General features: G+C 41.4%; 1 protein-coding gene across 1 annotated transcript in view; it reads right to left on the reverse strand.

The window, feature by feature from the left end:
* The window catches only part of WDR49 (WD repeat domain 49), a 337,861-nt gene that overhangs the window by 297,013 nt on the left and 25,623 nt on the right, over positions 1–15,225 (reverse strand). The window contains exons 2-3 of the mRNA XM_073674828.1: positions 4,362–4,802; positions 682–858 (exon numbers count right to left, since the gene is read on the reverse strand). Of these exons, the coding sequence (XP_073530929.1) occupies positions 682–858; positions 4,362–4,802 (618 nt within the window). The remainder of the gene's footprint in view (positions 1–681; positions 859–4,361; positions 4,803–15,225) is intronic.

A 15,225-nucleotide genomic window follows, 5' to 3' on the forward strand; every position in this document is an offset into this window, starting at 1 on the left:
GTGGTTTGTGCCATAATATTGAGAGAAATGATCTTAAACACCTGGGTTTATCCTTATACCCCAATACACATTAGAAGTCAGTTGAACGATCGTTCGGCTGACATATCTTTTCTGAGTCCCCATACACAGGAATGCTCGGCTTGGCCAATCACACGTGTTCTCTATGAGAGAGTCACTGTCAGAATCCTCTGGCAGCGGCTTATCTCCCAAAGAATAAAAGGATCGGCTATGGGAAGTCGTACGTGCCGCATCTTTCTCTCCTCTGACATTTGTCAGGGAAGTGTTGAGAGGCCTCCATACATATTGAGCTATCTCGATGATATCGGCGTATTCAGCTGACTTTAGTCTAATGTGTATGGGGTCTTTTACCGCACAGGTGTGCAGCAGATATGCATAATGATAAGTCCTACTAATATTCAATGGGACTAATCCTTGGCTTTTCGTACAGAATAAGTATCATGCTGGTTATTTCCTCTGAGGATCGTTTTTAATGGTGCAGGCAAAGATGTTAGCAGAAATTTTCCTGCCGTGTGTGAATAGGGTGCAGAAACCCAATTTACATGAAGCCAATGCCGATTATCATAGAATATGAATCTGTGGAATCTGCACCAAAATCACTTTTTAATCTGACATGTGTGAACAGACACTTAAGCAGACGAAGGGATCTATTGTTTGCGCTACCTGCCCATTGATATCTCCAAATGTAAGCATAGCATCATTGCCATCATCTGGGTTGTGCCAGTAATCCATGCATATTGGGGTGGCAGGTAAGCCTTGCAGTTTATACTGGCAAAACAAGTCCTGCTTAGAATTGAGATCGTAGAAACATATTTCCTTACTGGTGAAAGCAACTGCGATCTGTGGAGTGAAAGACAATACAAGTGAAACTAGTACTGAGATAAATGTATTAGTGTGAGAATTTTCTATCATACAAAAAAATTGGCTATCTTGCCATCACGCAAAAAGGTTCATATCACCCTGAACACCCTTTACAAATTGATATCATTTCTTTTAAATCCTTTGCATTTTTTTAAGGAATTTCATTATATCTTGTACTGGAAGTCTGAGCTCTATTTTTCTAAGACAGAGCTACAAATCTTTTACACTCCTTAACACAGCTATAAAGTTAAAGGAGTTGTTGCATCTCCTGAAGCTGGAGATTGCCGCTCCCCAGCCTTCGGTTTCCTGCGGTGCTAGGAGGTGGTGCACTCCAGCTTGACTGACAGATCGTACCCGCAGCATCGCTGTGTCTCTGGCCTGAACTGTGCGCGCTCAGATGCTGCAAGTAAAGGCAGCTTTGTGTCATATAGCAGCATAGTAGGAGCACAATGTCCGCTTCAGAGCAGTGTGTACAAGCTCTACTGGAAAGAGCTTGTAAGCAGTACGCATGGTCAGCCGCCAGATGCTAGACTGCAGTAGTGGCTGGTAACTTAGGAAGCAAGCAGTAAACATTAACATTAGAAATCATCCATTCTGGAGAAGAAACAAGGTTTTTAATAATAAGTAGGTTGCAAAGTTGTTTTTATTAGCACTTACTAATATTACCAATTCAAGATGATGAGAAAAACCCTTTAAAGCACCACTTTGAAGATTTTTGTTTATTTCACCTCCGTAGTAGTATCACTAATCCATGCTCCCTGCCCCTAGTAATATACCTACCAGCCGCCATCTTCTGCTCTTCCCAGCACCTCTCCTGTCCCGCTCTGCCATACTGTGACTGCAGCTCCTGACTGACCAGAAGTCAGAGGTAACTGTCACAAGCTCTCAATGTAAGTTTCAGAGCAATGCTTAATTCTGGCTCTCGTAGACTTACATTGAGTAGTGATTTCCCACCCGCCCAGAAAAATTGGAGTAACGGGCAGGTCACAACTATCTGAAGATGACCACAGGAATGCGCATAGAAGGAGGTGGTGTCTGGTGAGTATATTACTAGAGGGAGGGAACTTTCATTAGTAATTCCCCTTCAGTGGTGAAATAAAAAAGAATAAAAAAAATGCTGAAGTGGTGCTTAAACGTTAACGTTCTCTCTGCTTGCAGCCACCACTATGTCGAACTTACATTTATGGATACAGTATGTGCATCTCTTTGGCCTTGATTCATCAAAGAATTCTGGAGTAAGTTGCTTGGAAAAGTCGCAAGTGTTTTGTGCAACGATGAGTTGTGCAAAAATTTTGCTACTTTTCACATTTTCAAGCCAGTTTCACCCAGCTGTGCCAAAATGGGGAGAGCTAGGGCAGATCAGTGGCCTGGTGCCACAGCTTGTCTAGTTCATGACAAAGTGGTGTACTTTACACCAGAAATATTACATTATTGCATATTCCAATGAATCAGGAATGTCTGAATCCAACGAGCCCCCTCATTAAGACCGGAGAGAACTTCGCCAGTTTTGCACCTATTAAGTAAATTAGGTCACTAGCGTTTATTTCATTTTGTTTTTTGAGTACATTTTTTACATGCGTTTTTAATCATGTTTTTGACACTGTGTTTTTTGTCTCTGTTTTGTATGTCTGTTTTAAGTAAAGCAGAAACACACTAAAAATACAAGAGCTTTTTTACCTGCGGATTTTCCGCACCTTGTGCAAGTCTATGGGGAAAATCTGCACATAAAACTCAGTGTACTCGCATGAGATAATTGACATGTTGTGGATTTGAAAAACGCACCGCAGGTCAGTTTGCACTAAGTAAAATAAGCAGAGTGGGCATGAAATTTGTATAAATACCACCCACTTAGCAAGACCTGTAAGACACTGCTTTTTTAATGCAGCAAAAATATGCTGCACCAAAAACTCACCAAAAACTCATCATGGGCACACAGCTTTACTAATAGCAATGAAAGGTCCAAGAGCTTCCTTACATCAGCAAACTTTGGAGATAATGTTACTAAGACAATGTTGCCATATTTAGGAGTTGCCTTTTCATTGTATCTAGTATTTATCCAGATTAGATTTTAGATTATCGCCTACATTTAAACATATACATATACTGTATATTTTATAACTGCAATTTCTCAAAATATATAGTCAATAAATTATAGCAACTTTTTAACAAGACCCTTCACTGGCTGACATTCACATTACAACCTAGGGGTGGCCACATATTGTAACAATAATTCCCAACATTTTATTGTGAAATCAGGGTTATTTTTTTCTTTAAATAACTATTCGGCTCTTCCCACTAGTGATGATCGAGCATGCACGTTGTTCGAGATTTACGAGCATGCTCGAGCGAGCACCTATTATCTTCAGCGTGCTCGGGGGGGGTTACGTTTTCTTCACTCAGTGAACATGATTTGCGACTGTTTTTCCAGCATTCCTCACATGTATTAAAGCTGTCAAACAGTCGCAAATCATGTTCATGGAGCGATGAAAACGTAACCCCCGAGCACGCTGAAGATAATAGGTGCTCGCTCGAGCATGCTCATAAATCTTGAGCAATAAGCATGCTCGATCATCACTACTTACCACTCTTTTTGGAATATTTTAAGCCCAGAGGAAAAGGTGGCCTGTAGTTGATCAGCATTTAGTAACAAAATAAGGAGGATCTATTAGGTTGAGAATAATTAGTTGGCCACGTATTTGAAACTTCAGCCACTAAGCATGACCAATGCCAGCACGATATTGGTTCAAAAGCATGGAGCCATTGGGCAAAGCTTTGGCCACATTGCCTGTTGGTCCGTCTGACCTTGCCCTGAAATTTATGGGTAAAGAGACCCCAGGACATTCAATGTTTTTGTAACCCTATAACGTTGCATGAAGTCGTGGAACACATGCCTGATCGTGGCTCCATATAAACACCTCCTCACCTCACCGCAGATTCACTGGTGAAAATAAATAGTCAATTCATTCTGAAGGATTATAGGGCCCCAGCGATCTAACATTTATCATCTATCCCCACCAGAGGTGATAAATGATGATTGTGGGAAACAGGTCTGTTGTTAAGGTGAGTTGGATGATTTATGTGACTTGATGCTGCACTAGGATTTGGAACACAAGTGCATTTTCCCATTCTTATACAACTGGCCTAATGAACCGTGGGGACAGGTCACTAGCTGCGCCTTGTGTGCTCCATTTATAGCTCTTCCAGAATGAATAGAAACAAATAATAGAATTACTGTTTTATTTTTTATTTAGATTTATGCTTTTCATTACTTAGTGACATTGCTCATTTATTTAGCCTGTCTACGTAGACTGGCAATTACATTTTTTTGATCCTGTTCCCATACCTAAGCTGTGCCAGCTCAGGGTGCTCGCTTCACATTGTGCACAGTCTGTGTGACAGATAAAACAAATAAAGCTCACGATGTAACCCTCCGCCCTTGGCTTATTGATATATGCATTACTTATATTTACATCCATATTTACCTTGTTTACATTGGCCAGAAACACCAAGCCGGTTGCCCATAAATCTTTCAGCTTGACGGTATCTGTGCAGATCCGCAGGCTTCTTTGTAGTTTTAAATTCTCTCCCCAGACTCCCAGTAATCCATCTTTGCTCAAAGTTACGTAGCGGCAAGAACCTTTCAAATAAACTACTTTTTGGATGTTTTCCTTGTGAATTAATGGAAGACTGCGAATATCCTTCCACTGGGGAATTACTGATGATTTCACTCGTTCATCTTTCTCGTAAAGCTCAAGCAGCATGAAGGATGTTAATTTGTCCCAATCAATGAAACCTTCACGACTCACATCTATCTTATCAAATAAATCCCCGTATTCTTCTTTTACTCCACGCCTCACAGCTGCATATGTTCTGTCCATGAATTCCTCTTTGCTTATACATTCTGGTGGGCTTAGCTCTGGGGACTGAAGAAGACATAGACATGACAACATTTTCGGAAACTGACAAAGGACAAGGTTACGTGATAGCACAATGCTGTGTCAATGTGATAACATAATACTTGGCATTTCTGTTTGTATTACTAGAGGTCATTGAACTCCATCACCAACTATTTTTTCTTAAAGTTGGACCATCAATGTCAAAATGTGAATATTGATTCTGCCATCAATAGCTGAAGAACAGGTCATCAATGTAGGAAGTGCAAAGTTAGCAAATCTATCTACTTATTACTTGTGCGAAGACCAGGAATCATCTTTTTCACTTTTTAATATGTGTCAAATTAAGAAAAGTTATTCAAAGGGGTTGTCCATCTTTATTGCTTGCCATATTCATTGTTCTGTAAAAATACCTCCGATCCTTCTAAGATCTCCTTCTCTACTCCCCACTTATCTCCTTTTCCCATAATTGCATACAAGATTTCTCCTGTGCATCCCCCCTACTCTGGAGCTCTCTACCCCAACACATCAGACTCTCACCTACCGTGGAAACCTTCAAAAGGAACCTGAAGACATACCTCTTCTGACAAGCGTACAACCTGCAGTAACCAGTGTGCACAAGCGGAGGGCACCATCTAATCAGATGGGATCCACATGCAGCATGCCACAAAGAGACCAAAAATGAACAAGAAGAAGATGCATACTAATCACCATATGCAACAGATATGTGAAAAATGTATACATTTTATTAAGTGCATGTCACAGAACAAAACCCAAAAATGTTAAAACACAAGTAAAAATCCAGTAAACACCACACCGGGTGGTAGCCCATCCAACATCAGACTATACAAGTGACATATATGTGAATGATACAGATAGAATATACTGTACATATGCTGTTTCCGATGATCAAAGATCCTTATGATACTAAATTCCCCACATTAAATAAAAAGAGCAATCACTGCTGTAGTTATGGGGCACAGGGGTAACTTAGTGCCAGATGGATGTGCACAGACCTGCAAAACTAATGCAAACATAGATGCATGTCTATGCACAAGGCCTGTTCAGCAATACATACCCAGCAGTGACCCACCAAATGCAGGTGTATCTTGAAAGCCAGAACCCTGTTCAGAATACCTGGTCAGCCCATGAAAGACGGTCTCAGCTGGGCAGGCAGTTGCACTGACCAAAGTGCCCCATAAAATCATAAAGATATAATCAAGTGAGGAGGAAAAAAATTTTTACAAGTGGGTGTGGATGGGCAAACAAACGGCAGTTTGTAATTGTAATTTTTTTTCCTTGTAGACTGTGAGCCCTCACATGCAGGGTCCTCGCTCTTATTGTACCAGTCGCCGTCACGTTTTTGTTCAAGATTATTTTAAGTGTTTTTGGTATGTATACTCCCTTTTTCACATGTAAAGCGCCATGGAATAAATGGCGCTACATTAATAAATAATAATAATACCAAAGTAAGTTGTACTTGTTGGTATATGCAACAGTTGTGGACTTCTTTGTTTATGTGAAGGAGGGTTTTATGCTGATCTGACAGTAGATGGCAATGTTGTGTAAAGTTTCCTTGTTTACTGTTTTGTAAAAGAAAAAAGTCTCTCTTGTATTTTTCTGTTTTGTTCTTACTTACTGGTGCAGTACTGTGTGACTGTGCGTTTTTTCTTTTACCTCATGTTCTGAGAAGTAAAAGCTTGTTATCCCATGTAATCTGCTCTGTGAAATTTCTACCGCAACTGTGGGTATCCAGAAGCTGTGCAACAGGTTATGGGCCCAGGCACCAAGGACCCCAGACACCCAGGACACCGTAACTCTCAGCAAGACCCTGGTGATTGCAGAAGAATTCTTCAGTACAATTCTCTCCAAACAAGTAAGACAAGTTAAAGATGACAAGTAGCACAGAGCTAAAACTCACAGTGGCTAAGCTGAATAATGAGAATTATCAGTTATGGAATTTCAAAGTAGAAATGTTATTGTCTAAAGATGATTTATAGGAAGTAATCACTACAGATAGACCTGATGAGGATAATCAGACATGGGATAAGAAAAATAGACAAGCAAAAGCTACCATCAGCCTATTAGTGGATGATGCTCAATTAATCCACATAAGGAATGAGGATACAGCAAAGGGAATGTGGGAAGCACTAAGAAAGTTACATGAAAGACCCAGCTTAAATCACAAGTTATTTCTGCTAAGAAAGCTTTACAATATGAGACAAAGTGCAGACAATGACATGCAGAAGCATATATTCTCTATTATGGAAGTAATATCACAACTGAGATCAATTGTTGAAGATATTAAGGAAAGCCATGTAGCAGCAATATTATTGTGCTGTTTACTGGATTCATATACTGCTTTGATAAATGCACTAGAGACAAGACCTGAAACAGACATTACATTAGAGTTTGTGAAGACCAGACTCATAGATGAATATCAAAGAAGGAAAGAACAAACAAATGATTCTTCTACTGAAAAAGATAATGGAAATGCTCTTAAAGCTACAGAATCAAAAAGACCCTATAATAAAGAGACAAGAGAATGTTTCAGATGTAAGAAAAAAGGACATTTAAAGAAAGGCTGTACTATATGGAAAGCAGAACAACAGAAATTACATCAAAAAGAGAATACACAGAAGGTGAAAAACACAATTTCTGATTCATGTGAAAATAATTGGAGTGGCACATTTAAAGTGACTGATAAGAAATCATCGTTGGGTTGGTTTATTGACTCAGGAGCAACAAGTCACATGACAAGTAATAAAAATTTCTTTACTGAGCTTAATTTAAATAAGAAGTAAGCCATTTATCTTACAGATGGAAGCAAAATAACTGCAGAAGGTGTTGGACAAGGAATGCTAAACTGTTCTAACAATTTTGGGCATGATTCAAAAATACTTGTACAGGATATGTTATATGTTCCAGGATTAGAAGGAGGATTGTTATCTGTAAAACATCTCACAGCTAAAGGACTTAATGTAAAATTCAAAGATGATGAGTGTACAATCCTAGCAGGAAACAAGGTAATAACCAATGTCAAGGCAGACAAACAATTATATCATCTAGACACATTAAAGGAACAGGTGAAGTTGTGTGCACATGATCACAAGAATTGTATTCACATGTGGCATAGACGCCTAGGACACAGACATCCTGTAAGTATAATGGAGCTACAAAGGAAAGAATTGACAAAGGATCTATTGATATCTGACTGCTCAATTACCGTAAGATGTGAATGTTGTATAAAATCAAAAGCCACAAGGATATCTATTCCTAAAGAAAGTCAAACGAAAAGCACAAGACCACTTGATTTGGTGCATACTGACATATGTGGACCCATGAAAGTGACTACATCAGGTGGCAATAGATATATGGTGACTTTTATAGATGACTACTCAAGATACACAGTCACATACTTGATCAAGAACAAAAGTGAAGTTTTCAATAAAGTAGTAGACTACGTGACAAAGTCGAATAACAAATTTCAGAGGAAGCCAATTGTCATTAGAAGCGATATTGGAGGTGAATTCACAGGACACCAAATAGAAAACTACTTAAGAAAATATGGTATAGAGCATCAAAAGACTGTTCCTTACACACCTGAACAAAATGGAGTAGCAGAAAGGAAAAACAGAACTCTGACTGAAATGATAAGGTGTATGCTGACAGATTCCAAACTATCAGAGAAATATTGGGGTGAAGCAGCAATGACAGCTACATATCTACAGAACCAACTTTTTTTCTAGAAAGCTGGACAAAAAAAACATATGAACTGTGGCAAGGTATGAAACCAAGTGTAAATCATTTAAGAGTTTTTGGTTCTAAAGTTTTTGTATTCATTCCAACAGAAAAACGTTCCAAACTTCAAAATAGGTCCATGGAAGGAATATTTGTTGGATATAGTGAAAATTGCAAAGGATATAGAATCCTAGATCCCTAAACAGACAGAGTTATGGTAAGTAACAGTGTGACATTCATTGAGGATCTAAATGAAGACACTATGATTTCACTGGAAATAAAAAATGAGAAAAACAGCAATGATATAGCTGAAGGAATATCTGATGAAAAAGAAGTTGAAATTAATAAAAAACAGAATACCAAAAGTGAAGAGAAACATCTACAAACAGACACAGAACCAAGACGTTCAATAAGAGAAAACAAAGGAAAACCACCAATACGCCTTTCATACAAGGCAAGTACAAGTAAAATTTATGAGCCTACCTCTTGGGAAGACATATCTCGACTTCCTGAAGAAGAAGCCAATAAATTGATAGAGGCAACAGAAATACAAATAAAATCCATGCATGGCTCAAAAACATGGACACTAACAGAATTACCAGAAGGAAGAAAAGCTATAAGATGTAAATGGGATTTTAAAGCACCGAACAGATGGCACAGCTGAACGATACCGAGCAAGACTCGTAGCTAAAGGATATGGAGAAGACTATGATGAAACATTTGCTCCAATTGTCATACATACTACAATAAGAACTTTGTTTGCAGTTGCAGCAATGAAACAAATGGAACAGAAACATCTGGATGTAAAGACAACATTTTTGAATGGAAGTTTAACAGAAGATATTTACATGGAACAACCTGCAGGATTCAAAGATGAAAGTAACCCAAACATGGTTTGCAAATTACAGAAAAGTATATATGGTTTATAACAAGTTGCTAAAGCATGGAATGATAAAATCAAGGAGGTGCTCACAAAATAAAAATGTAAAAGAAGCAAAGCTGATCCTTGCCTGTACACAAATTGACTAATGGACAGATGGATCTATGTACTTATATATGTTGATGACATTTTAGTTTGTTTTGAAAAAGAAAGGGATAAAGAGGACATACTAAAAATCCTGAATCAACATTTCGAGATCAAAGACTTGGTAAATGTGAAACAGTACTTAGGAATACAGATAGAAAGAGAAGAAGATGGAAGTTTCTTACTTAATCAAAATCACATAATTCAAGACATAACCGAAACATTTGGATTGAAGGATGCAAAACCAGCAAAGTCTCCAATGGAAACTAATTATCTTAAAGAGATGAGTAGTGAGAAAAATGTGTTACCAAATAATGAAGAGTACAGAATGGCAATAGGAAAATTACCGTATCTAGCGACTGTTACAAGGCCAGACATTGCAGCAGCAGTAGGAATTCTAAGTAGAAAAGTGTCCAAGCCAAATAAAGCGGATTGGAATGCTGTGATGAGAGTAATATGTTATTTGAAAGGAACCAGCAATGTGAAACTGAAACTGCCTACAAGTGATAAATGCATTTTAACTGGATACATTGATGCAGATTGGGCTGGAGACCAAACTGACAGAAAATCTACCAGTTGCTATCTTTTCTTTCTCTCAGGTGGACCAATTAGTTGAACTAGTAAAAAACAATCAATAGTAACGCTGTCGTCAACAGAAGCAGAATATGTTGCAGCAGCACATGCGAGTCAAGAAGTGCTATGGTTAAGACAATTGCTAACAGACCTAGGACAAGCACAGTTGGAACCAATAAAAATAAATGAGGACAATCAGGAATGTCTTGTTCTTGCTCAGATGGAAAGAGTTAACCCAAGAACCAAGCACATTGATGTGAAGTATCATTTCTTGAGGGACCATCAGGAACAAGGTATCCTGAAATTAGAATATTGTCCAACTGAAGATATGACAGCAGACATTTTCACAAAGGCATTGAATGCTGAAAAACATCAGAGACTAATGAAGAAATTGGGTTTGACTTAATAAGTCCTTACTGTTGAGAAAGGGTGTTGGTATATGCAACAGTTGTGGACTTTTTTGTTTGTGTGAAGGAGGACTTTATGCTGATCTGACAGTAGATGGCGATGTTGTGTAAAGTTTCCTTGTTTACTGTATTGTAAAAGAAAAAAGTCTCCCTTGTATTTTTCTGTTTTGTTCTTACTTCCTGGTGCAGTACTGTGTGACTGTGCGTTTTTTCCTTTACCTCATGTTCTGAGAAGTAAAAGCTTGTTATCCCATGTAAACTGCTCTGTGAAGTTTCTACCGCAACTGTGGGTATCCAGAAGCTGTGCAACAGTACTTACCCTCTGCCGCTTCAAAATTGGCTGTCCATTGATATCCCCAGTCTTTGTTGGCATTGCTGCAGCGGTGGAATCACAATGACATCAAATGGCCATTGCAGCTAATCACTGGGCTCAGCGGTGATGCCAATAAAGATAAATCTTTTTATAGCTATTTTATAATGAGTCCTTTAACAGTCACTGATGCTTAAAAGGATTTTTCCACAAACAAAGTTCATATTAATCACTAGTGTTGAGCATTCCGATACTAAAATATCGGGTATCGGCCGATATTCGCAGTATCGGAATTCCGATACTTAATTCCGATACTTTTGCAATATCGTATACCGGAATCGGAAGTTCCCATAATGCAATGAGCCATTTTCATTTTATTCAGCCAATGAGGATCCTAAGAAGTGTGGGCACATCCTGTTAGGCATGTAGGCATCTTAACTAATGGCATGGCTGTGATTGGCTGCTGAAATGATGTCATGATGCACTATAAAAGCCGCCGCCACCATTTTGAGCTCACTCTGCTGTGAATTCAGTTAGGGATAGGACGCTGTTGTTCTGAGGGACAGTTTTAGCTACCTATTTGATCTATTCTGCTTTACCCAAGCTACTTTATAAATCGCTGTGCCTTGCAGTGCTAGTGCACAGTTCTCTGTGCTGTTCACCGCTTTCTGCAAGGTCTCTGTGTGTGAGTGCAGCTCACCCTGTAGTGTGTGCTTCAACCACGTCTGGTTGTAGTGCACTCAGTGTGTGTCACTGTCTCATACATTGTCCTTTTTTGGCAATTCATAATTTTTCCTGATATCTCCTATTAGTGTGGTGGTTCCATCCGTATTCAGCTAAATTGGTTCCAAACAAACTATATAGGAGTAGATAGAGAAATTTTTTGGGTCTTGCAGCGCTAGTGCACAGTGCTCTGCATCTGTACTGTTCACCGCTGTCTGCAAGGTCTGGTGTGTGAGTGCAGCTCACCCTGTAGTGTGTGCTTCAACCCCGTCTGGTTGTAGTGCACTCAGTGTGTGTCACTGCCTCATACATTGTCCTTTATTGCCAATTCATAATTTTTCCTGATATCTCCTATTAGTGTGGTGGTTCCATCCGTATTCAGCTAAATTGGTTCCAAACACACTATATAGGAGTAGATAGAGAAATTTTTTTGGTCTTGCAGCACTAGTGCACAGTGCTCTGCATCTGTACTGTTCACCGCTGTCTGCAAGGTCTGGTGTGTGAGTACAGCTCACCCTGTAGTGTGTGCTTCAACCCCGTCTGGTTGTAGTGCACTCAGTGTGTGTCACTGCCTCATACATTGTCCTTTATTGCCAATTCATAATTTTTCCTGATATCTCCTATTAGTGTGGTGGTTCCATCCATATTCAGCTAAATTGGTTCAAAACACACTATATAGGAGTAGTTAGAGGAGCCTTTCTGCAGCATTGGGCCCTGCAGCCCCAGCCAGATTAGTATTAGCCTATTTTTTGCAGCCTCATCTATTGCATTGTAGGTTACCTTCCTACATTGTAATAGCTACAAAAAGTTTGTGATACTATCGTTATTACATCTTTAGGCACATCCAGTGTCTTTTTGTGACAAAAAAAAACTAAATAAAGTTCACCAAACACTCCACTTTACAGTTGTGTAGGCCACATTAGCTCATATTAAAGTCTAGTCCACACTTTATAAAATTAGTGTTTCTTATACCTGTTTGCAGCTGTTCAGGAATAAGCACACTAAGCCCTTAGTACTTTTCTGCCTATCTTTATCAGTCTACCAAGATGAAGAAGGCAGGGAGTAAGGCATGTGGTCGTGGGCGTGGAGTTTCTGCAGGGAGAGGACGTGAGGATTCTGTGCCTGCAGGGAGAGAACGTGGGGATTCTGTGCCTGCTGTGGGCACCAGTGACTCAGCATCCCCCAGTTTTACCAGGGAACAGTCCTTTATGCGCAGCTTTGTAGGAGCTAGCCGTACCCCACTGCTGCGCGAGGACCAAATTGAAGCCGTTGTCGGATGGATGGCAGCTAACGCATCGACTTCAATTAGTTCCAGATCCTCTCAGGTCCTGAGCACTGAAGAGCACCCATCTGTCTCTTCACCACCTGCCAAATTGCCCAGGCAGTCAGAGAGCCCTGGACAGGAGCCATCTCTACTTCTGTTCTCTGAATCTCTTGGCTTGGAAAGAGGGGGCCAGCCAAGCAGAATTCTAGAATTTGAAGAAGAGGTAGCATGCACTGATGCGCAACCGTTTTGTCTCTCTGAATCTGAAGAGGCGGGTGGGCCAGTGCCTATGGTCAGCAGCACACCTCAGTACGCATCTGATGATGAGACTCAGGTGCCACTTTCTGGTGCGTACTGTGCTGTCGAGACTACCCAGGAGAAGCAGTTGTTTGAAGAGGGTGGTGTAGATGATGAGGTCCTTGACCCATCATGGCGTGAGGGACAGGAAGGTGGTGGGAGCAGCTCTGAGGAAGAGATTCCCCGAACGGCCCAAAAAGGAGGGAGAGGGAGGGGGCAGACTTGGTTGCCTGTAGCCTCCACTTCGGCACCCATTAGGAGCATGGCTCTTCCAAAATCCAAAGCGGGCGCTCCCAAGACTTGCAGTGCCTGGTCCTTTTTTGACACAGTTGCAGATGACATTTGCTTTGTCAAATGCAAGCTGTGTAATCAGAAGGTGAAAAGAGGGAAAAGTGTCAGCAACCTCAATACCACAAATATGTGGAAACATGTGCGGACCAAGCACGTGGTGGAGTTACAAAAACACACTGAAGACCTAGGCCAACCTACAGCGCCACCTACCACCTCTTCAGCTCGTGTTGTAGCCTCTTCCTCCAGCTCACACACAGCTGGTTCGGCTTCCTCACAGGATCGCCATGGAAGAATCTCTGGCACTGTTGTACAGAGACACAGTGTAATTCCACCCACAGCACCACTTTCCCAGTCATCCTCACACTCCCAGGCCAGTCTACAGCCATCGTTAGCACAGGCATGGGAGAAAAGGCGCCCATACTCGGCAAACCACCCCCGAGCACAGGCTCTGAATGCTGGCATTGCTAAACTACTGGCCCTTGAAATGCTATCATTCAGGCTGGTGGAGACTGACACATTCCGTAACTTTATGGCATTGGCAGTCCCACAATACAACGTGCCCAGCCGCTTTTATTTCAGCAGGCAAGCCGTCCCTGCCCTGCAACATCATGTGGAGGGAAAAATTAAACATGCGCTACAAAACGCCGTCAGTAGCAAGGTCCACCTGACCACCGATGCGTGGACCAGTAAGCATGGACAGGGACGATACCTTTCCCTCACTGCCCATTGGGTAAATGTTGTGGAGCCGGGTACAAATCTTGAGAGTGGCGCTGTACGTGTTCTGCCAACTCCAAGGATTGCAGGAATCCAGTCTGTACACATTGACTCCTCCTCATACTCCAGTTCCTCTGAATCAGTGCTGCAGGAGCCGTCACGGTCTACCTCCACATCGACCCGTGAACGGTTACCTGTTATGATGACCGATATGAGCACAGCCGTGGCCAAACGTCAACAGGCCGTATTAAAATTAATTTCTTTGGGGAATCGAAGCCACACAGCGCAGGAGCTCTGGAATGCCATCAAGCAGCAGAGCGACGTGTGGTTTGTGCCAGCGAATCTCCAGCCAAGCATGGTAGTGTGTGACAATGGCCGAAATCTGGTGGCAGCTCTGGGCCTAGGCAACCTCACTCACATCCCATGTCTGGCACATGTACTCAACTTGGTCATGCAGAGTTTTTTGAGGGACTATCCGGATCTTGATGCACTGCTTCACAAGGTCCGCATAGAGTGCGCTCACTTGCGGCGTTCCAGCAATGCAAGATCACGCATTGCAGCTCTGCAGCGCCGATTACGTCTTCCGGAACATCGCATCATATGTGACCTACCCACCAGGTGGAATTCAACGTTACATATGTTGGAGAGGTTGTGTGAGCAGCAGGCAGCAGTAATGGAGTACCAGCTGCAGCAGGCGCAAACAAGTCGCAGTGCGCGCCGTTCACACTTCACCACCACTGAGTGCGCCTACATGAAGGACATTTGCCACGTTTTGCGTGCCTTCGATTATTCCACGCGGATGGCGAGTGCAGATGATGCACTAGTCAGCATGACTATCCCTCTTATATGCCTGCTTGAAAAAACACTGCAAGCACTAAGGGACGAGGTTTTGGAAGAGGTGGAGGATGAGGAGTCACAAATGCCATCTGCTTCTCTACAGTCTGCGCAACGTGGTTCCTCACAAAGGCCTAGGCAGGGGACACTTTGTGAGGAGGATGAGGAGGAGTCAATGGATGAGGAAGACATCTGTCCAGAGGAGGGAGGTACACAATGCTCTAGTAGTCAGTATCTAGAGCCAGGGTGGGGTGATGCAGAGCAGGCAGAGATCA

The sequence above is a fragment of the Phyllobates terribilis genome, unplaced genomic scaffold (genome assembly GCF_046119375.1).
Source record: "Phyllobates terribilis strain yellow unplaced genomic scaffold, ASM4611937v1 Scaffold_3__8_contigs__length_932513732, whole genome shotgun sequence".
Classification (NCBI taxonomy): domain Eukaryota; kingdom Metazoa; phylum Chordata; class Amphibia; order Anura; family Dendrobatidae; genus Phyllobates; species Phyllobates terribilis.